This window comes from Suncus etruscus, chromosome 10, assembly GCF_024139225.1.
Source record: "Suncus etruscus isolate mSunEtr1 chromosome 10, mSunEtr1.pri.cur, whole genome shotgun sequence".
In the NCBI taxonomy this organism is placed as follows: Eukaryota; Metazoa; Chordata; class Mammalia; order Eulipotyphla; family Soricidae; genus Suncus; species Suncus etruscus.
The window spans coordinates 34,608,897-34,631,196 of NC_064857.1; the positions used below are offsets into that span (position 1 = coordinate 34,608,897).

The window sequence follows — 22,300 nt, forward strand, 5'->3', positions numbered from 1 at the left end:
CCCTTGGTATTCAAACCTTCCTCCTGTTCCTGAGGTAGCCCACACCCCTAAATAACTCAGTAAGCAATTTCTTTGCCACCCCTAAAGTGCAGATTCCTGGCTCTGCATTCAGGGATTCTTGGCAATACGCATGGAATCATATGGAAGGCCAAGGATTCAATCTGAATCAGCAGTGTTAGGCAAGTTCCCTTCCCATCATGCTATTGTTCTGACCCAATCTGCAGGATTTTTCTAAGACACAAATCTGGTCACTAGCTTGTCCTTGCTCTGGAGGATGTCTTTTAGCAGAGTGACAAGCCTCAATTCTGCCAGGATGTCTGCCCCATTTTCTAATCAGAACCTATTCACAGCTCTCTCAAGAAGCACACTGTGCTCTCCTCATCCTATCTGCCAAATTCTTAACTTTCACGCTAAAGATTAAATGTCACCTTTTTTTTTTTTTTTTGGTTTTTGGGTCACACCCGGCAGTACTCAGGGGTTACTCCTGGCTCTATGCTCAGAAACTGGCCCCGGCAGGCTCGGGGGACCATATGGGATGTGGGGATTTGAACCAATGACCTTTTGCAAGAAAGGCAAACACCTTACCTCCATGCTATCTCTCCGGCCCCAAATGTCACCTTCTTTAAGCCTTTTCCTGTGACCTCTTTCTGTTCTGCCACAGCCCTTCAGGATTGCTTTAGACTTGCCAGTTCCCACCAGGTGTATGCTTAAGACTGACTCATCTGAGATCTCTGTAGGCCTGACCTAGTAAACAGGGGAGGTAGCTCTGTAGAAAAGCATTTGCCTTGGAGCTGTGACCTTGTCTGGTCATATAACAGGGCCTTATAAAATAGAAAATAGCTTGAAGGCAGAGATACTTTTGTTAATTCAGATCTACTGTAATGTCGCTATAATTGGCATACAAGTATTTAATGAAATAATCATAAAAGTTATTTTTGGGGGGCCAGGGCGACAGCACAGTGGGTAGGGTGTTGGCCTGAGCTTGCGAGGAGTAATTTCTGAACGCAGAGCAGGAGTAACCCCTGTGCACTGCTGGATATGGCCCAAAAAGCAAACTAAAAAGTTTTTGGGGGCTGTGGGGTGGCATATCTGGCAGTACTCAAGGCTTACTCCTGGCTCTGTGCTCAGCAATCATTCTTGTAAGGCTTAGACCACATGAAGTGTTTGGTGATTAAACTCAGATCAGCTACACGCAAGGCAAATGAAATGCCCCATCCACTATCATTCCAGTCCTAGAACATTGATTTTAATTAAAAAAGATTACTGAACACAAAAAAATAGTTCCTCCCTGGCAGACTTACTAATTTTCCTTACTAATGAATGTATGTGCATGTTTAATATTATATCTTAACAAAATAAAGAACAGGTCTAGCCTTCTGAAAACATAATTTTTTTATTGTCATTTTATGGGCTTAAGATGGGTAAGAAAATTATAAACAATAAAATTTTCTGGTGAATTCTGGCTGGTGGAGATAGTCTTAGTATTAGTACAAGAATCTGCAATGTATCCAACTTGAAAGGACACATCCTTAGTCTTTATTTTACTTTATTCTGGGAAGTGTTTTGGGCTTACTCCTGTCCCTGCATTCACACATCATTCCTGGTGGTGTTTGGGGAGCCTGATGGATTGAAACCAGATCAGCTTCATGCAAGGCAAGTGTCCTGTCTGTTACAGCATCCTCTGGCCATGAGACAGTCTTTATTTTTCCTTCAAATCTCTCTTATTCTGGGTCAGAGTCTCTTCATGGTGCTCTCAATGTATGATTCCAGAAGAAAGATGGTTTCATCTACTTGGAGCTCACTGGCATCTAACCTGAGGAAAAAGTGAAATTACTGGGGCTGGAGTAAGAGCACAGTGGGGAAGGAATTTGCTTTGCACACAAGTAACCCAGCTTTGGTTCCTGGCACCACATTGGCCTACTGAGACCCTAGGGATGATCCATGAGCCCAGAGAAAGGGGACTCAAATAAAGTGAAAGCAGCTTGGTCAATCCTGATCATAGTGTATAGGAAGCAAGCAAATCTGCTTCCATACAGACCAATCTTCTATTTGCTGAGCATATCTTATGTGCCATGCACTGTGAGATTGCTGGAAACTCAAAGATACTGTCTTTCCTGAGGAAAGTTTCAACAACCAGGAGAGAGAACTGCATGTATTACAGCACAAGTATGAAAGTATCTAGTGTGGGAGCCGGAGAGAGAGCACAGCGGTAAGGTGTTTGCCTTGCATGCAGAAGGATGGTGGTTCAAATCCTGGCATCCCATATGGTCCCCCGAGCCTGCCAGGGGGCGATTTCTGAGCGTAGAGCCAGGAGTAACCCCGGAGCACTGCCGGGTGTGACCCAAAAAAACAAAAAACAAACAAAAAAACCCCAACCCCCCCAAAAAAAACCAAACTATCTAGTGTGCTTTAACGCAGAACTGAGGGCCAGAGAAATATTGCAGTGGGGAAAGCACTCATTTGATCCTAGGCACCAGATATGGTCTCCTGAGCCGCCCCCCACCCCCAGGAGTGACCTGAGATCTAGGGGTAACTACAATACCAGATTCCCCAACCCAACCTCACCAAGAGAAAAACACCCCAAAACACCCCAACAGCCCCAAAACAAAAAAAAACAAAAAATGAGAGTGGCTAAGGCCTAAAATGAGTAATAATTAGGAATAGAGGGGAATTTCCTCAACCTGATTATGTATCCTTGAAATTCCCAAAGGTTAACTCACAAATAACAGTGAAAGACTGAAGGCAGGAATGATATAGTATAGGATCTAAGATGCATTTCTGCACACAGCCAACCTGATCTGATCCCTGGCACTACAGAGAATCTCCTGAGAAGTTCTGGGTGTGGCCCCCTGCACCTCAAAATGGTGAAAGATTGAAAACTTCCCGCTATACTCAAGAACATTATAAGGGTGCTTTCACTTTCACCTAGTGTTTAGTGGAACTTCTGACTGAGGAACTAGATAATCTGGCATCCAGATGGAAAAAAATTAAATGGGGGCTAGAGAATTAGTACTCGTTTAAGGGACTTGCCTTATATGCTGCTAACCCATTTACACTATATGGGGTTCCCTGACCCTTATCAGGAGTAAGTCTTGGACACTGCCAAGTATAAGCCAACATCCTCCTTGCTCTTCAGAAAACAAAAAAATATTTTCTCCAAGAATTCACACAATGCTGGGGTAAAAACTCAAAGAGCCATAGTACAACATGCTTTGAATGCAGGAGGCTCAGGTTCAATCCCCAACACTGCATGGTCTCCTAAGTATAAGCAATAAACCAGGAGTAGCCTTGAACACCACTGGATGTAGCTTCCAAATAAAAACAAAACAATTTAAGGAACAAAATATTGTTGAAAAAAATTAAAAGGAATTAAAGAAGATGTAAACAAATGAAAAGGCTTCCGTGTTCTTGAGTTGGAAGACTTAAAACTCCACAAAGGATTCTTCAGATTTAAGCCAATTCCTTTGAAGTGAGTGAATGGTGAGGAACAAAAAGAAATGAAGATGATAGGAGCTTGCCTTGCACAATCTGACCCAGGTTTAATCCCTGGTACCCTCTACAGTTCCCTCAATCCACAAAACTGGGTATGGCTCCAAAACCAAAACCAACCAACCAAACCAAAATGTAATAAATGAAAAAAAAAAAAAAGGGGCCGGAGAGATAGCACAGCAGTGTTTGCCCTGCAAGCAGCCTATCCAGGACCTAAGGTGGTTGGTTCGAATCCCGGTGTCCCGTATGGTCCCCTGTGCCTTCCAGAAGCTATTTCTGAGCAGATAGCCAGGAGTAGCCCCTGAGCGCTGCCAGATGTGGCCCAAAATCCAAAAAAGAAAAAAAATAAAATGAAGATGAGATACTGGAGCCATAGCACAGCAGGTAGAGTGTTTGCCTTGCATGCAGCCAACCTGGGTTCATTCTCCAGCATCCCTATGGTACCCTGAACCTGCCAGGAGTGATTTCTGAGCTCAGAGTCAGGAATAACCTGAGTGCTGCCAGGTATGACCACAAAACAAAACAAAACAAAACAAAAAAAAACAAAAGAAATTAAGATGAAGCACTTGGACCCATAATCTGAAAGGTCCAATTTGAGGTACATTACTGAAAAATCAACCACTTAGTTGGGTGTGGCAGGAAACAAGCTGAGGATAATGTTCAGTATTTTGTGTTTTATTTTTGGAGAGGAGCAAACCTGGCTGTGCTCAGGGGTTACTCCTTGTTCTGCACTCAGAAATTATTCCTGACAGGCTCAGGGGACCGACCACATGGGATGTTTGGGGTTGAACTAGGGGTAGGCCCTGTGCAAGGCAAACACCCTACCTGCTGTGCTATGGCTCCAGTATTTCTCTAGCCCCTGTGTTCAGTTTTTAATCTTGGGCAAATGGCTCACTTGTATTGTCCATGAAGCTGGAGAAGAGTTAGGGGTGGTCTTATTGAGTTGAAGGCACTGCAGGACATTGACTGGATCTGTATGGAAATTATTTCTGGGGCAAGGGATGAAGGGCTTTTGGACCATACTCAATCTGGATCAAACCAGATTGGGCCAGATTGGGCCAGATTGGGCCAGGCCTTAAGCAGTACTCTCTCCAACCTTGAGAAGGTATCTTGAGACATAGATGCAAATTTTATGACATTAGGCTGAGGCGCTAGCTTATGCTTTGTATAAAGGAGAACGAGATTTGATCTCTGGCTTCACACACATGACTTCTAAGGGAGTGGCTCCAAAACAAAACAGAAAGATAACCGAGTCAAGTGTACACTGCTTACTTGTTAACATTACGTTTCAGGGTCTCGAGCTGCTGACGTTCAGGGGCTGTGATCATTTCCTCTATTTCCTGTAGCTGTGTCTCCTCGGCACCTGTTGCCTGCATAGATGCGATGATGGCTTCTACTCGCTGAGACTTCTCCAGAAGGCGCCTGTCAGAAGGTCACAGCTCTAGGGCATGTCCCTGACCTGGGGGGGATTTACTCACAAACATTTCAGCACTGGGCTGAGCAGAGCCCCCCACTGGGTTCTTGGTCAAAATGGATCCTGTCTCCCCTCTATATATATTTCTATTCAAATTAGAAGATGTGGGACCAGAGTGGTAGTACAGCAGGTAGGGTGTTTGTTTGCCTTGCACATGGCTGATCTGATACTGATCTCCAGAATTCCATAAGGTACCAAGCCCCAGTGTGATCCCTGAGCAGAGCCAGGATTACCCAGAGCAAGACTGGGTGTGTCAACAAAATGAAAATAAATAAAGTTGAAAGATACTTTTACTTAGTGAGGAATCTTTTTTGGGCTACACCCAGTGGTGCTCAGAGGTTTCTCCTGGCTCTGTACTCAAGAATCACTCCTGGGGGCCCGGAGAGATAGCACAGTGGCGTTTGCCTTGCAAGCAGCCGATCCAGCACCAAAGGTGGTTGATTCGAATCCCGGTGTCCCATATGGTCCCCCATGCCTGCCAGGAGCTATTTCTGAGCAGACAGCCAGGAGTAACCCCTGAGCACCCCCGGGTGTGGCCCAAAAACCAAAAAAAAAAAAAAAAAAAAAAAGAATCACTCCTGGGGCTGGATGGAGTGCCTTGCAAGCAGCCGATCCAGCACAGAACGAACGGTGGTGGTTCGAATCCCAGCATCCCATATGGTTCCCCGTGCTGCCAGGAGCTATTTCTGAGCACAGAGCCATGAGTAACCTGAGTGCCGCCGGGTTTGACCCAAATTCCCCTCCTCCCCAAAAAAAAGAATCACTCCTGGAGGGCTCAGGGGATTATATGGAATACCAGGGATCAAACCCAGGTTGGCTGTGTGCAAGGCAAATGCCCTACCCGCTGTGTATCGCTCCAGCCACATATATAGTGAGGAATCTTTTCCACTAAATTAGAACTAGGATTTCACTCCTGGATCTCTTACTGCTTTCCAGTTGTATGTAAAATTTGGGGTTACTCTTTACATTTCTATTTTGTTTTGTTTTGTTTTGGGGACATACCTGGCCACATTCAGGTTATTCCAATCACTCCTGATGGTACTCTTGGGACCATATGTAATGCTGGGGATCGATCCTGAATCTGTCCTGGGTCAGCAGCTTGCAAGGCAAATGCCAAATGCCCTATTCTATTGCTCTGGCTCCTCACTCTGTACATTTCTCAAGAAGTGAATCTGCAAAGTCATTTCCCAGGTAAATATTAGAAAAGTGGATACTAAAGTTTATGCCAACAAAAGTCAGTGTCCATGCAACTAGACTGCCTAGTATTTCTACTGATATTCACTTCTGTCAGAAATTCCTGACTGGAGCAATAGCACAATGGCAGGGCATTTACCTCACAAGCAGCCACTAGGGATGGAACGGGGTTTGATCCCCGGAATTCCATATGGTCCCCCAAGCCTGTCAGGAGCAATATCTGAGTGCAGAGCCAAAAATAAACCCTGAATGCCAGGGGATAACTTAGGAGTCAGGGGTTCGAACCTTGCATGTGCATACACCTGAGGTCCATCATCAGCACTGTGGCCCCCAGGCACCAGCAGGCCTCTAACACAGCTAGGCCGGAGCAGCACCAATGCACTAGGTGCCCAGACTGGAAGGGCAGGCCAAAGGTCCTTTATGATAAAGATAGGGGTTTGACCCAGGACTCTCAACACTGCTTGGGAGAGACCCATTCAAACAAAACACAAACAAATAACAACCAAAAAACCAAACCAAAAACCAAACCAAAACAACAACAACAACAACAACAAAAACCAACACACACACAACATACACAATAAAATAAGCATTCAATGGGGCTGGAGTGATAGTGCAGTGGCACACACACACACAAACACAAAATAAAATAAGCATTCAATGGGGCCAAGCGATAGCGCAGCGGTAGGGCAGTTTGCCTTTCATATGGCTGATCCAGGACAGACCTCGGCTTGATCCCTGGCGTCCCATATGGTCCCCTAAGCCAGGTGCGATTTCTGAGCACATAGCCGGGAGTAACCCCTAAGCATCACCAGGTGTGGCCCCAAAACAAAACAAACAAACGAACAAAAATAAACGTTCAAGTGAAAAGGGCTACTCACTTGTTCTCTTTGGTTTCAAACTGCCTTCTTTCCATCAGGTTGGCTATGCTCTGAGATGGGAAAACAAGAGACAGAGTAATGGTTCAAGGGCTACAGCAGGAGTAGAAGCCAGTGATGAAGGGAGAGGGCCCAGAAGTTACCTTGTAGCACCTGTGCAGCAACATTCTGGAAGCTGCCAAGATGTTCACTGTGTATAAATAGAAGGTCCGGGAGGGAGCATGGTCTGGCGTTTTGGGAATTTCCTATTTGTTCAGGGAAAGAGAGAGATGTTTCCTTGGCCCTTGCAGAGAGGGCAATCTGCCTGCTCCTTCACGACCCCTTCCCTCATCCCTCATCCCTCAGCCTCAGTGACTTATGCATTCTCAACCTGTGATGACTGGTCTTACTGGTCCCTTAACTATCCGCATCCCGAGTGGGGAAGGAGAAGGCAACTACCTACCATTACTGAGCTATCTTCTTTTATCTTTTTTTTTGGGCCACATTCGGTGATGCTCAGGGATAACTCCTGGCTATGCGCTCAAAAATCACTCCTGGCTTGGGGGACAATATGGGACGCCGGGGGATCGGACTTCAGTCCATCCTGGGTCAGTTGCGTGCAAGGCAAATACCTTACCACTGTGCCCCTTGAGCAACCTTCTTGTGTCAGACATTCAATATGAGATCTTTGCAACAAACAAAAACCATTTCTCTTCACCATCTAATCCATTTTCTTTTTTTTTTTTTTTTGTTTTGTTTTGGGGTCATGCCCAGCAGTACTCAGGGATTACTCCTGGCTCAATGCTCAGAAATTACGCTTGGAAGGCTCAGTGGAACCTATGTGATGCTGGAGATCAAACCTGGGTCAGCCACGTGCAAGATAAATGCTCTACCTGCTGTGCTCTTGCTCTGACCCTTGTCTACCCCATTTTCTAGAAGGGAAAAATGACAGCAAGAAATTTGCATAGTATAACTGGGTAAGAGGCTGGGCTGAGGGCCCGGAGAGATAGCACAGCGGCATTTGCCTTGCAAGCAGCCGATCCAGGACCAAAGGTGGTTGGTTCGAATCCCGGTGTCCCATATGGTCACCCCGTGCCTGCCAGGAGCTATTTCTCAGCAGACAGCCAGGAGTAACCCCTGAGCAATGCCAGGTGTGACCCAAAAACCAAAAACCAAAAAAAAAAAAAAAAAAAAAAAAAAAAAAGAGGCTGGGCTGATTTTGGTTACAAACTCAATCCCAACTCAATCCCATCTAGCTCCTCAAAGGGTCTACTACATGGGTTTGTACAAAGTAAGGAATGAACAGATGCTGTTTAATCAGAAATAATCCCTGGCATTGGAAAAAATTTTTATCTGTAATAAGCTTAAAGCTGGGGTCGGAGAGATAGCATGGAGGTAGGGCATTTGCCTTGCATATAAAGGAACTGTGGTTTGAATCCCGGCATCCCATTTGGTCCCCTGAGTCTGCCAGGAGCAATTTCTGAGCGGCGTAGAGCAGGAGTAACCCCTGAGCACTGCCAGGTGTGACCCAAAAACAAAAAAACAAAAAAATAAGCTTAAAACTAAAGGACAGGGGGCCGGGCGGTGGCGCTGGAGGTAAGGTGCCTGCCTTACCTGCGCTAGCCTAGGAGACGGAACGCGGTTCGATCCCCCGGCGTCCCATATGGCCCCCCAAGCCAGGAGCGACTTCTGAGCGCATAGCCAGGAGTAACCCCTGAGCGTTACCAGGTGTGGCCCAAAAACCAAAAAAAAAAAGAATAAAAAAAAAAAAAAAAAAACTAAAGGACAGAAATCACAGAGGATAAGGGACCAGAAAGATAGCATGGAGGTAAGGCGTTTGTCTTTCATGCAGAAGATCATTGGTTCGAATCCTGGCATCCCATATGGTCCCCTGAGCCTGCCAGGAGTGATTTCTGAGCATAGAGCCAGGAGTGATTTCTGAGCATAGAGCCAGGAGGAACCCCTGAGCACTGCCAGATGTGATCCAAAAACCAAAAAAAAAAAAGAAATCACAGAGGTTAAAAGAAAGGTACCTCATTTTTACTAGGTCATCATCTTTCAAGTGCTGGCTAAATCTCAATCTTTTTTTGTTTGTTTGTTTCAGAGCCAGATGCACTGTTTGCCTCAGTTTCTTTCACTTGAGGCCTGCTTTGCCTTCTGATTGGTAATATCACATCACTGGTTACCTGGAGTGATATGAAATTTTCTGAAAGCATCTTATAAAGCATATCCTTTGCCTCTTTGGCTGGAATCATTGCAAAGTCTTCCACCTGCTTCTGCTCCAGGTGTTTCTTTTGCAAAACTAGACGAAATATTCTGGCACAGCGAGATCCAAATCTAGAAAGGAAGGAAGGAAACACATAAATGGCGATACCAGTGAGCTGCAGTCCTAGTCCAGATGCTGCTGGCTCCTTTCTGTGTGTGTGGAGTCAGGGGCAAAGAGAGGTCAGAGAATCCCTCTATGACCCTGCATACAGATAATAGCACTGCTCCAACAGTGACCAACTGCAGATTCCCTGGAGGGGTTGACCCTGCATTCAATTGGGATAAGATGTAGCAAGTGGAAATTTATACTGTTATTTACTTGGGGATGTGACTTCCTGACCTTGGTCCTTTTGGAATTTCTTTATTTCCTGTGACTCCCAAGTCTGAGGCTTTGACCTCCCCATTCACATTATTTTCACCTATGGCCCACTTGGAATATCTTGGGGGAGGCCCACAAGGGGCTGTATGCTTCTTGTTTTTTGTTGTTGTTGTTGTTTTGGGGGGGTCACACCCGGCAGCCCTCAGGGGTTACTCCTGGCTCTACACTCAGAAATCGCGCCTGGCAGGCTCGGGGGACCATATGGGATGCCAGGAATCAAATCCGGTTCTATTCTGGATCGGCTTCATGCAAGGCAAATGCCCATGCTGTGCTATTGCTCTGGACCCAACCTAAATGTACATATGGGATGCCGGGATTTGAACCACCGTCCTTCTGCATGCAAGGCAAACGCCTTGCCTCCATGCTATCTCTCCGGCCCCAGCTTCTTGTATTGATAATTACCACACACATAGACTTGTTCAAGTAGAGTCTGGAAAGGTATCTTACCCGAGTCCCAGCTAGGTGACCCCTTACCTCTCCTGAATGACAGACTCCAGAGTAGCGGTGGCCAGGGATGCAAGAGCCTTATGTAAATCTTTAGGGAGAATGTTAAGGTCATGTGGTAAAGTATTGGCCTGGTTACTGTAGTTGTTTTATCCTCAAGTCTCTAATTCAAAATTTAAATGATGGGGCTGGAGAGATAGCACAGCGGTAGGGCGTTTGCCTTGCATGTGGCTGACCTGGGAGGGAGTAGGTTTGATTCCTGGCACCTCAAATGGGCTCCCAACCTGCCAGGGGCAATTTCTTAGTTCAGAGTCAAGAGTGGCCCCTGAGCACCGCTGGGTGTGGCCCAAAGACCAATCAAACAATCAATCAATCGCTTTTAAAAAACAAAAGTTAAATGATTTGTTTCCACATCAGTCCCATTCACAACATCCAAGTATTTTACAATCTACTGTATATGTATGAGTACGAATTTAACTAAAAGTCCTTTTTTAATTCTTCTACCTAAATGTACTTTTTAAAAAATTTATTTATTGGGGGAGATTTGGGCCACACCCGGTAGCACTCTGCGGTGATTCCTGGCTCTCCATTCAGAAATCGCTCCTGGCGGGCTTGGGGGACGATATATAATGCCAGGAATCAAATCCGGTTCTATCCTGGATCGGCTTCATGCAAGGCAAATGCCCTATGCTGTGCTATTGCCCTGGACCCAACCTAAATGTACTTGTGCCACTACTGAACTCACTTAGTATACCAAATACTAGCATATCTTCTTCGTTTTGTTTTGCTTTGGGCCATACATACCCAGCAGTTCTCAGTGGTTACTCCTGACTCTGAGCTCATAAATTACTCCTGGCAAGCTCAAGGAACCGTATAGGATGCTAGAGATTGAACCTGGGTCGGCCACGTGCAAAGTAAAACACCCTACCCGCTGTGCTATCACTCTGGCCCAAGCATGCTTTCTCTTTCAAGAGCTGCCCTTCTGTTTCCAAGCTTGGCAGCTTGGGCTGCTAGGCTGGAATGAAATAACTTGGCAGGATACTGATGACATACATTCCTCCACCACTGTCGCCGGTCTTCCCAACAAACTCCAGCTATTGAAAAAAGAGAGTATCAGCTGAAAGGGAGGTGCAGTGTGTCTGCTGCTGAGTGAGCACAGCTGATCAACAGTGTGCAGCAGGGCGCTGTTCAGTTGGATGGCAGTGGGGAAGCTGTTGGGCTGGGCAGGCAGAGCATGAGCCATGGGAGAATGATGCCAGATATCACTAGAAGAAATCACCATAAATGCAGCAGGAAAAACAATGGCCCTCAAAAGGCAAACCCAACCTTACCGGATCATCAGCCAGGAGAGTGAGATACTGATCAAGAACTTGCTTAGAGATATTATAGCCCACAGGCAGGGATCTGAAGATCTACAGAGAAAAATGATATTATAAATGGGATTTGGGAACTCAGAACTGCTGACATCACTGAAACAAAAGTGTTTTAGATAATACCAGTTAAAAATGTACACAAATATTCACGCAACACTATACGTGAACAAAAATCAGAAATGGGGGTCAGTGAGATAGGTCAAAAGTTGGAGAATATTCTATGCAATCCTAGCACCAGTGTCCCCTGAATGTGGGTGGGTATGACTCTAAGACCCCACACAATAAATAATAAGGGCACTTTCGATGCAAGGTGCGGAGAGATCAACCATTTCAGGGCTGACCACCTGAGGAGGATTCCCTTCCCATCTCCTTCACAAGTTCAGGCCTCCAGTTAACTCAAAGGCTCTATTGTGATATCTGAGAATGGTGGACAGGGAGAGCAGGAACACACGACTCACCTCATTGGAGGACAAGGGCTGCGTGAAAATGGCGCAAGAAGGTGTGGTGACCTCACTAACTCGGAGCATGGTTCGCACAATCTCACTGCTGGTCTGCAAGTGACAGAGAGTGGAATTATGAACTTGCTCAGTAGGGCTGGTGCTGGCTCAATGCCAGTGGCCACTGCTGGCAAAAGAGGGGCAGTCCCTGATTATCACCAGCCCACCCACTGAGACAGCACCTGCTCCATCCTGTTGGCGACAGCGCTCACAATGGCCTGGTCCCGGAAGTGCTGGTGGAACCTGTCCAGGTTGGCTTGCCAGTAAATCCCATCGTCTGGAGTGGGCTGAGAAGGAAAGGATGGAAAAAGTAAGTTGAGACATGGAGGAGCGTTTTCTGGCAAGGAGAGAGGGAGCAAGGATTTCATATATCACTGTTTCTTTTTCTATTCGGTCACAGTTACAGGGGTGAGAGAAGAATGACTAGATCTCATGAGTTAGTCTGTCTCAGCAATGAGACTCATAGTGCTCAATTCCCACCAGGTCTTCTAAGTTCACCTCTAGGTATTCTCTCAGTTAATGTGGGTCTGTTATCCTCATCGCTCCCATATACCTCAGCCTTTTCATTCTCAGATGATTGTACAGAGAAAACAGAAACCATTAGGCCAAAAGCCATCCAGTTTTATGCACCTAGCCTCAACCCCCCAAAATTTTAGGGGGTGGCAGAAATGGGTAGGCATGCAGCCAACCCGGGTTCGATCCCCAGCATCCTATATGGTCCCTTGAACATGCCACGAGTGATTCCTGAGTGTAGAGCAAGGAGTAACTCCTGAATGCAGCTGAATGTGGGTGTACCAACCAACCAACCAAACAAAATTATATATACATTTTTGCCTTCTTTTTATTACAGTAGGAAAATATTTCTCCTTTTGCCTAAGGTTAAAAATGTGGGGCTACGGGGATTGGAGATAGAGAGTTTACAGGGGTAAGGCACGAGTCTTCCATGAAGTCACTTCTACTGACTCCATTTTAAATTCCTAGCACTGCATAGGGTTCCTTGAGTCAGAAGCAAATATGCACAGCTGGATGTAGTCCCAAAACCAAAAACCATTGAGAATGGGTCCTCAAACTTTTTAAACAAAGGGCCAATTCACTGTCCCTCAGATGGCTGAAGGGCTGGACAACAGTTAAAAAAAAAACAAAACCAACTATGAACATATTCCTATGCATTCTACACATATCTTATTTTGAAATAAAAAAACAAAAACAAAATGAAAACAAATATAATATTTAAAATGAAGAACAGGGGCCAGTATGATTGATTACATAGCAGTAGGGCATTGCTTGCATGCAGTCGAGCCTGCCAGGAGTGATTTCTGAGCGCCACCGGGTATTGCCCAAAAACAGGAAAGAGGAAAGAGGAAAGAGGAAAGAGGAAAGAGGAAAGGAAAGGAAAGGAAAGGAAAGGAAAGGAAAGGAAAAGAAAGGAAAGGAAAGGAAAGGAAAGGAAAGGAAAGGAAAGGAAAGGAAAGGAAAGGAAAGGAAAAAGAAGGGAGGAAGGAAATGAACAAATAAAGTTAAATCAACAGACTTACCAGTATTTCATTGGAAACTATGGGCCTGTTTTTGGCAGGCTGTAGTTTTGAGGACCTCTGTCTGAGACTGAGAGGAAGAATCAAGAGACAGGGAGAAGGAGGGGAATCGGAGAGTGTGGTGCACATCCCACACCTGCTCACAGTGGGCCCGGGGACTAGGTGGCTGGCTAAGGACAGAAAGCGTGGTAAAAACACCTGGCAGGCTGAATAAGTGTCCTTGGTTGGCCACATGTGGCCTCTGGGCCATAGTTTGGGGACTCCTTCCATAGAGCATGTTCTCAGGAGCATGGAACATGCAGCATGGCAGCCAGTTTAAGCTCCACCCAGCATATAAGCACTGCTCAACCCCAGCCATCAACCATGTGGGCAGAAGTGGGGAAAGGATACAGACTAACAGTGAAGTGCGAGCTCAGATATGATAGTGACCTGGAATAGAGCAGGACTGAGAATATGAAGACATGACTGGATTTCTGTTTATTTGGCACTTAGGTTGATGTGAATAATTGGAGCATTTTTTCTTTTTGGTTTTTGGACCACACCCAGCAGTGCACCAGGGCTATGCCTGGCTTTTCACTAAGAAATCACTACTGCAGGCTCAGGGGACCATATGGGATGCTTGGAATTGAACCTGACCCTGGTTTGACAGTGTGCAAGGCAAATGCCCTACCCACTGTGCTAGAGCATCAGCCCTGAGTTGTTTTTGTTTTTTTTTTTAAATACCCTGTGGTGCTCTGGGCTTATTCCTGGCTCTTGCAATCGGGATCACTCCTGGTGGGCTTCAGGGGATCATCTAGGGTGCCGGGTTTGAACCTGGGTCAGTAATGTGTAAGACAACTGCCCTGCCTGCTGTACTATTGCTCTGGTTTCTGACAAGATTAATTGATGGTTTCTAGGATTTGAGCCTAAGCAAATGGGATCCTAGAGGGTTTGACTCAGAGGCTCTTGAACTTATTTGGCCCTTTTGTCTTTCTTTTCTCCACCTGGAGCACAAAATTATGTACTGTGGTATTTAGTGATTCGGAAAAAAGGCGCTAACATGGAGACTGCCCCTATTCCCAACCATTAGTAGGGTCTTTCAGGAGAAACTACAGTGAGGGTGGGTGTAAGAGGCTCAGGACTAGATAGTAGTGCCTTTTAACTGAGATTATATAAAGCTGAGGAGAAGGTAGATATTTGGAAGGAGGAAGTCCATCGTTTTAGCTATACTAATGTTGAGATGCTTGACACACATCTTTAATACTGAAAAACTCAAACCTTTCCTACACTCTCTTTTTTCCATATACCTCTGCTCTGCTCATATAAGTTTAGTCTAAAAAGGCAGAGAGGCCTCAAAAGGAGACAGCTCTGGAATTCACCATTGGTTAATTTACTTGGGGTGAGAATTTACTGATGCTCACAAGACTGCTTCACCCAGGTCCTTTGGGTTCTGTGAGCTGTTATCTTGGGGTTCCTTCTGGCAGTACTGGGGTGAGGATCCTAATCAGGAAGACTTTACCTCTTTGCTATCTGCGGCATGTTTGGGTTTCTTGGCCTTGGGCTCCCCAGAAGCATCTTCATCAGATGATCTCCTCCTTTTACCTTTCCCTGCCGAGTACAAGGATCACAAACAGTTCATGAGGTCTTATGACATTCCCCATGACAGGACATGACAGAAGACAAGAGCAGTTGTGTCTATTCCAGACACCTTGAAGAGCTGGTCCCAAGTCACAGCTTAGGAGAGCAAGATGACATTATCTTTTTTGGGTTTGTTTTTGGGCCATACTCAGTGATGTTCAAGGGTTACTCCTGGATCTGTACTAATAAGTTACTCCCAAATCTTGGAAGGTTTTGGGGAACTGGAAGGGGTGCTAAGGTTCTAACTTTGGTCAGCAGCATGCAACACATCTCTGGTCCACATGAAAACATTATCAAAGACTTAACATGCTCCAAAGAAGTTATCCTCTTTCTTCCTCAAGTTGCTCTTGCTCCAATGCTTGCTTCAGAGCAAAAGGCAGTATTGTCCTTCTACTGTGAAAGCCAGAAGCAGAGAGGTTGCTGATATGGATCTGTCACTTTTCCACAACCAATATACTTACCCATGCCCCATCTTTTCTTTTGACAGACAAATCTTTTTTGGGGAGTATGGTGGTGGTGGGTGGGGAGGCCTATATCCAGCGGTGCTCAGGGGTTACCACTGGCAGTGCTTAAGGGAACATATGGGATGCCAGGGATGCTGGGTTTGCTGAGAATAAAAAAATGCTTTACCTGCCATATTATTGCTCTAGCTTCCAAACACAGAAAAATTGTAAAAAAAAAAACAAAAACAAAAACAAAAAACCCACAATTCAGATGACGTCACTTGCCAATTTAGACTTTCTTTTCCCTTTGTCTTAGGGTGAAGTGCAGATGCAAAGGTGCTGCCTGTTAGAGCCGCTGCCTGTTTTTCTAAGCCTGTTTACTGACCCTCTTTCCTTTGATCACTATTTAACCACAGCTTTCTTTCCCTCTGTTCCCATTAGATTCTGTTCTTGCTCATAACTACTACGGTGGCAGAAGTGTTTATCCTCTGTGCCCGTCATTTCGCTGGTGGGTTCCACCTTCTGCTGCAAGTCTTAATTCTTATCCCACTACTTCAATTATGCTCTGTAAAGCTCCCCAAAATCCCATCCCTTGCTGCATATTTTCATAATGTCTCATATTTTTTGCTTACCATGGACCCAGGGATATAGCTATTGTGCACATGTGAGGCCAGGCCCTTGTGTTCTAGCAGGGTCCTTGTCATTTTGGGGAACCATAAGCCACAGCTAAAGTGTGTGAGCCCTGGGAAGTATCTCCACCAAGTATGTGTATAGCAATGAAGAGAAAGAGAAAAAATAAAGTACTTGTTAGTTTATAAACATTTGACTAATTTAAGATGCTTAAAGATACCTGTAAGTCATGGAACATGTTATTTAAATTTTTTAAATTTACTTTTGAAATTTTGGGCCATGCCTGACAGTGCTCAAGGTTTATGTCTCACTCTGTACTTAAGCATCACTCCTGGAGGGGTCCAGAAGACCATATGTAGCACAGGGGATTAAACCCAGATTGTCTTCTTTTAAGGCAAGCACCCTATTAGCTGTACCCTCTCTGACTCTGAACTTGTTTTTTTCTTTTCTTTTTGGGCCACACTCAGTTGTGCTCAGGAGTTTCTCCAGGCTCTGCGCTCAGAAATCACACCTGGCAGGCTTGGGGGATCATAGGGGATGCCGGGGAGTGAACCCATACCCATCCAGGTCGAAAGCACGCAAAGCAAACATTCTACCTGTGTGCTATTACTCCAGTGCCTGAACTTGTTCTTTTTGGGGCCTCTTGGTGACATTTGATCATGTGGGCTGGAAGGCTAAGTGTGAGGCCCCAGAATGCAGAGCCTCTTAGGTCCCATTGGGTTAGGTACTACCAGGGCACCACAGCAGTGCTGGGGGACCTCCAAGGTTCATCCAGAGATGTGTGGAACCATTTGGTACTTAAGATTAGATAAGGCCCAATAGAGGCAAAGTTTGCATGGCCCTCTGTGGCCCCTGGCATGATTTGTGGTCACTATGACACAGTAAATTGACAAAATTGACTAGTTTATTCTAACTACTGCTGAGGGAAAAGAAACAACGATCAGGGCAGGGCAGTTCCAGGAAGCAAAGCTCCTTACCTATCAAGCTCAGCTTCGGAACCACGTACATGTCTTTTTCACTGATGGCAAGAGTAGGGGCAGGCGGTGGCGGTCCAGGATCTGAATTCTCAGTGGTGGGCACGTAGGGGCAACGCTGCACAAAGTGTGTGTCTGCGAGTCGCACAAATGTGTTTGCTACCTCTGCGTAGTCCATGGTCTTGCCATCTGCACAACAGGAGCAGAGAGGCAGGTGAGATGGCCTAGGAGAGCTGTGGGCCCACTCCTGTGGCCAGCTGAGCTACGGGCATAGCACTGACCCTCCATGGTCTCCGTGAGCCGGTCGGCCACTCTCTTCACCACTGCTGACATTGTCATTTTTCCATTCAGGAGCAGTTCCTCCACGATCAATTCCCCAGTGTCGCTGTACAGAGTCTTGGCAGTATAGATGTATCTGGGATATCGAGGCATTCGCAGTACTCGGTTACACTGGGCTTCATACTCCACCACACCACGTCTGTGCACCTGATACAGCACCAAGTTATGTTGGATGAGGACACAGAGGGCTTTTTTCACCTAGAGAGGAACCAAAAGAAAGAGAAGAGAACTGAAAACATAATTCAATTGCAGGAAAGTTGTGTTCACAAGTTTACCAAGCATTAGGAGTTACCTGGATAAAAACCCCTTTACTTCTACTGTCCATCCACTGGAATAGCAAGTAAGAATGTGTGCCAATGACAGAAAGAAGGAAGGTTCTTTGATATGATCCTTATTTCTCAAAGCACCTTTTTCTTTCTGTTTATTATTCCTGTTCCTTCAAGGCACTAACCACTAACTTCAGTTATTTGGTTCCCACTAACCTCAGTGCAAACAAATGAAATATGGTGAGGAAAAAGGAAAGATCTACCTAGGAAGGTTATTGGAACTAGGGGCATATTTAGAAGCACAGGCCTGGGGTGGGGGTTATGGCTCATATTCTTCACCCCCAAATAACACTGTTTTTTGATCAGCAAGGGAGTCAAATATTTAAAGCTAGATAAGAGGCGTTAACAAAATAAAAGCAAATTAGTGTCATCTCAGCACACCTGATCCAGCGATGTTCCCGTGTCATGGGCAATTACTTTCAGTGGCTGACTGCCAGTTCTGATGAGGTGGACTCCAATTTTTTCTACTATCTCTCCAAAATGCTCTTGCAGCAGTAAAGAACACAGTTTAATTTCAGCTTGAGTCATTGTACTGAGGACTCTCAGAGCTAAAACAGAAAAAGTCAGCAATATATATAAAGTGTTTCATTTACCTGAGGATAAAGCTGTTTTAAGTATAAATTCATGAACTTTCTGCAGTGCAAACTGACATAACCAAAAACCTTGAAAATCTCACTGAGGGGCCGGAGAGGGAGCATGGAGGTAAGGCGTTTGCCTTGCATGCAGAAAGTTGGTGGTTCAAATCCCTGCATCCCATATGGTCCCAGAGCCTGCCAGGAGCGATTTCTGAGTGTAGAGCCAGGAGTAATCCCTGAGCGCTGCCAGGTGTGACCCCCTCAAAAAAAAATCTCACTGAACACCGACTTACCAAATTGCGTGAATAAATCAGCTTATGCTTGTGCATAGATCAACAAGATAAACCGATGCAATACCAGCATTTACGTGATGCAAATATGTTGAAGGCTGTTGGTGAGAGAGGTGCTCATTACGAATGAAGTGAAAAATCAGTAATTGTGGTGCTGAAAAGATAGAGCGGGTTAAGAAAGCAGATTAGTTCTTTATAGCAGCGTTTTCTAACCACTGCGAGAAATTGTCTGGTATGCTGTGGGAAAAAATTCCAATTTCATCCGTAACATGTGGCTTCGGCTCACAAATAGACCAAACAGGTTTCACACTGAGTGAGTGAACAGAAATATGAACAATTGTCAAATACTTTATTATTTCACAATAAAGTAATTATCAACTAATTTCTTTGTGTTTATTGGAATCCTATTCTAGAGAATTAGTTTACATATAGTCAATATAGGCAGAGTCAAGTTTTTTTAAACATTTTCTAATGGTGGTGTGCCTCGTGATTTTTTTTTTCATGAAAAAAAGTGTGTCTTTGCACAAAAGAGGTTGGAAAACGCTGCTTTATAGAGCTGCATGGCTCTGACTTTAATGTCGGTCCTTGAATGTGGCAGTGCGAGGGGGGAGTGGGGATCAGCGTTGTCCTGCCCTAGAGGGCCACACACCCTCTAGGGCTGTGGTCTCGAGTGGGGGACAAAAGTGAGGGGACAGATTCACGATTGATGCACGAATCGAAGCAGCACTGAACCCCGACATGTTTCTCCCAGGCTCTGGCTTCCCATTGACCCACATCCTCGCGTCTGGGTGCAGTTCCCGCGCCCGCACTCCGCACCTCAGGACCCCCACAAATACTCTTTGCATGACTCTGAGGCCGTCATTCCTCGTTTCAGTTCGAGATCCTCATGGGGAGGGAGTCACCTGTTTGGGGCAGCGCTCCCCACTAACCTCTGGCCAACACGCACAGTCAATCATCAGTCAGCGGGCTCGCCAGAACCAGCGCAGGGAGACCCGGAAGCGCGCCGGAAGGAAGAGAAGCGCCGCTCTACCCCAGCGTCTCGGTGATATCCGCGCCGCTCTGGCATTTAATCTCGTTGGCAAAGCCAGTGGAGGACCGGCGAGGGGGTTTTAGCTGAGGCGTCCGGCGGGCAGCAGCAGCATCAGCGTACTGCGCTTCCTCCTCTAGCGGATTCGCTAAAGCCGGTGCGGGGAGACCCGTCAGCGCGCCGGAAGGAAAGAAGCGCCGCTCTACCCCAGCGTTTCGGTGGTGCCCGCGCCGCTCTGGCATTCGTCTCGTTGACCAGGCAGCTGGAGGACCGGCGAGGGCTTTTAGCTGAGGCGTCCGGCGGGCAGCAGCCGCAGCCGCAGCCGCAGCCTGCATCGTCCTGCGTCTCCTCCGGGAACCCGAGGGCGGGCCGGGGCCTGTGCGGCCGCGTCTTCCGGCCTGCTGTCCGGGCTCGCCGCCTCACGTGACCGCCGTGGGCCGGCCTCCGGGCTGCAGCCGGCCCCACTGAGGGAGCGGCGGCGGGCAGGTTGCGGACGCGCGGGCCGCGCGCTCTCACTGGCCCGGACGGCCGCGGCTGGAGGGAGGAAGATGGCGGAGGCGTCGGCGGCCGGGGCGGGCGCGGGCGCCGCGGTGGCCGCGCACCGCTTCTTCTGTCACTTCTGCAAGGGCGAGGTCAGCCCCAAGCTCCCGGTAAGACGTGCTCCGCGCCGCCGGCCCTTGGGGCGCCTGCCTGGGAGGGGGCTGTGGCCGGGGTCGAACCCGAACCGGACCGAACCGGGTCCAACTGGATCGAACCGGACCGAACCGAACCGGGTCCAACTGGATCGAACCGGACCGAACCGAACCGGGTCCAACTGGATCGAACCGGACCGAACCGGGTCAAACTGGATCGAACCGGACCGGGTCCAACTGGACCGAACCGGACCGAACCGGGTCCAACCGGGCCGGGCCCGGCTCGGCCTCCGCGGACTCACCGGCTGCCACCCCGCCAGGCCTGCAGGGTCGCCGGCTTCCTCCTCGCAGACTGACTGACTCACGGACTTCCGGTTCCCCCGTCCGGCCCGCACCCGCCGAACCCCGCAGTTGCACTCGGAGGGAGGCCGGTCGCGCGCCGTTGGGGTCCCCAGCGGGGTGCAGCAGCTTCCTGGCGCAGCCCGCGCTATTCCGGGGACGGTCCTGAAGGGGAGCAGCGCCCGCATCCCCCCCGTCGTTCCCCGCAGCGGGCCCTGCTGGTGCAGAAGGGGGTTGGGGTTGAGTCTGTCCTCTCGGAGACGGGCCTCGAACCCGCACCGACACGTCCCTGGGCCGATGCAACCCGGGAGCAAGAACTAAACCCAGACTCGGCCTCCCTCACCCCCCCCCCCCCAGGACTGGGAAGGCAGCCGGGTCGGTCCGAGTCCCCAAAGGCTGTTTTTGCACGGCAGCCTTTGCACGGAGAATTGGACTTTTCCAGACTTGGCATTTCCCCCCCCCCCCAAACCCCACCCGTCACCCCCCACCCCCGTCCGCTGCCCCGTCTCCCGGCGTCACACTTTGCAGTTTCACTTGCTTGTGCTCTGGGGTTTGCTTTCCGATTGGACTTGGTCCCTTGTGTGTGCCTGCGTGTGTTTGCTGCATCTCATTGCCGCTAGCGCCTTGTCGTCCCCCGCAAGCGGACATCAGGACATTTCAGATCTCTGTTCCTACTGAAGGAATCTGGTACTCAGCTGTGTGACCGGTGACAAGTTGATGCTGTTACTGTTCTGGCTTTCTTGGGGGGCTGGGGTGGGGTGGCATAAGGTAGGATAGGGTAGGGTAGGGTAGAGGAGGGTGGATGTCAGACCTGGCGGTGCCCAGGGCTTACTCTGTCCCTATGCTCAGGAGTCACTCCTAGGTGGACTCTATTTGGAGTTGGGAATGGAGTCATTAAGATGCAAGGCAAGTCCTTTCCTTAAACTCTGCACTGTTGGTGTACCTGAGACCCTGGATTTGGTGTCTGCACCATCTTTCCAGATCCAGCTTGTCTTTATTTAGGTTTGGTTTGGGCCACGTCGGGCAGTGCTTAGGGAATTACTTCTGGCTCCGTGCTTCGGGATCACTCCTGACAGGTCTGGGAGGACCCAGTGCAGTGTGGGGGCTCCAACCAGATCAGTGCCTTTACCTTCTCGAGCCCTGTTGAAGATTATTGCCCCGTTGAACATTGAAGCCTTAAGCTTTGCTATCTTTGAATTGCTGTTCACTATTTGTTTTTTGATTAAGAAATCATTCCAGGGCCGGGTAGGTGGCGCTGGAGGTAAGGTGTCTGCCTTGCAAGCGCTAGCCAAGGAAGGACCGCGGTTCGATCCCCCGGCGTCCCATATGGTCCCCCCAAGCCAGGGGCGATTTCTGAGCACATAGCCAGGAGTAACCCCTGAGCGTCAAACGGGTGTGGCCCAAAAACCAAAAAAAAAAAAAAAAAAAAAAAAAAAAAGAAATCATTCCAACAGCCCACAACCTCCTCTCGCTTTTCTTTTTACGACCTCAGGACCTAATTTCAAAGTGCTCGTGAAAAGGGGTAATTTAGTAAGACTTTTCAGGTGTTTTTCTAAGCCTTGCTTTGATGCCTGGAAGAATTACTGATCTTTTTCTGTCATGCC

The 22,300-nt window shown here is 47.5% G+C and overlaps 2 protein-coding genes across 3 annotated transcripts in view; one reads left to right on the forward strand and one right to left on the reverse strand.

The window, feature by feature from the left end:
• Positions 1-1,675: 1,675 nt before the first annotated feature.
• Positions 1,676-19,695, reverse strand: POLR3C (RNA polymerase III subunit C). Of its 2 annotated transcripts, none has more exons than XM_049782260.1 (16): positions 19,628-19,695; positions 18,702-18,852; positions 18,215-18,318; positions 17,450-17,705; positions 17,172-17,357; positions 15,003-15,091; positions 12,155-12,259; positions 11,934-12,026; positions 11,434-11,514; positions 11,145-11,196; positions 10,133-10,193; positions 9,201-9,351; positions 7,179-7,280; positions 7,039-7,088; positions 4,762-4,911; positions 1,676-1,813 (listed from the first exon to the last, which is right to left on the reverse strand). In XM_049782260.1, exons 4-16 carry the CDS (start codon positions 17,598-17,600, stop codon positions 1,732-1,734), a joined length of 1,353 nt encoding a protein of 450 aa, XP_049638217.1. In that variant the 5' UTR covers positions 17,601-17,705; positions 18,215-18,318; positions 18,702-18,852; positions 19,628-19,695; the 3' UTR covers positions 1,676-1,731. The 2 variants fall into 2 exon arrangements, with proteins under 2 accessions (XP_049638217.1, XP_049638216.1); XM_049782259.1 differs by having other exon boundaries at positions 18,215-18,381.
• A 556-nt stretch (positions 19,696-20,251) lies between these two features.
• The window catches only part of RNF115 (ring finger protein 115), a 65,544-nt gene continuing 63,495 nt past the window's right edge, over positions 20,252-22,300 (forward strand). Inside the window, exon 1 of the mRNA XM_049782312.1 lies at positions 20,252-20,375. Coding sequence (XP_049638269.1) covers positions 20,274-20,375 — 102 coding nt within the window. The 5' untranslated portion in view covers positions 20,252-20,273. The remainder of the gene's footprint in view (positions 20,376-22,300) is intronic.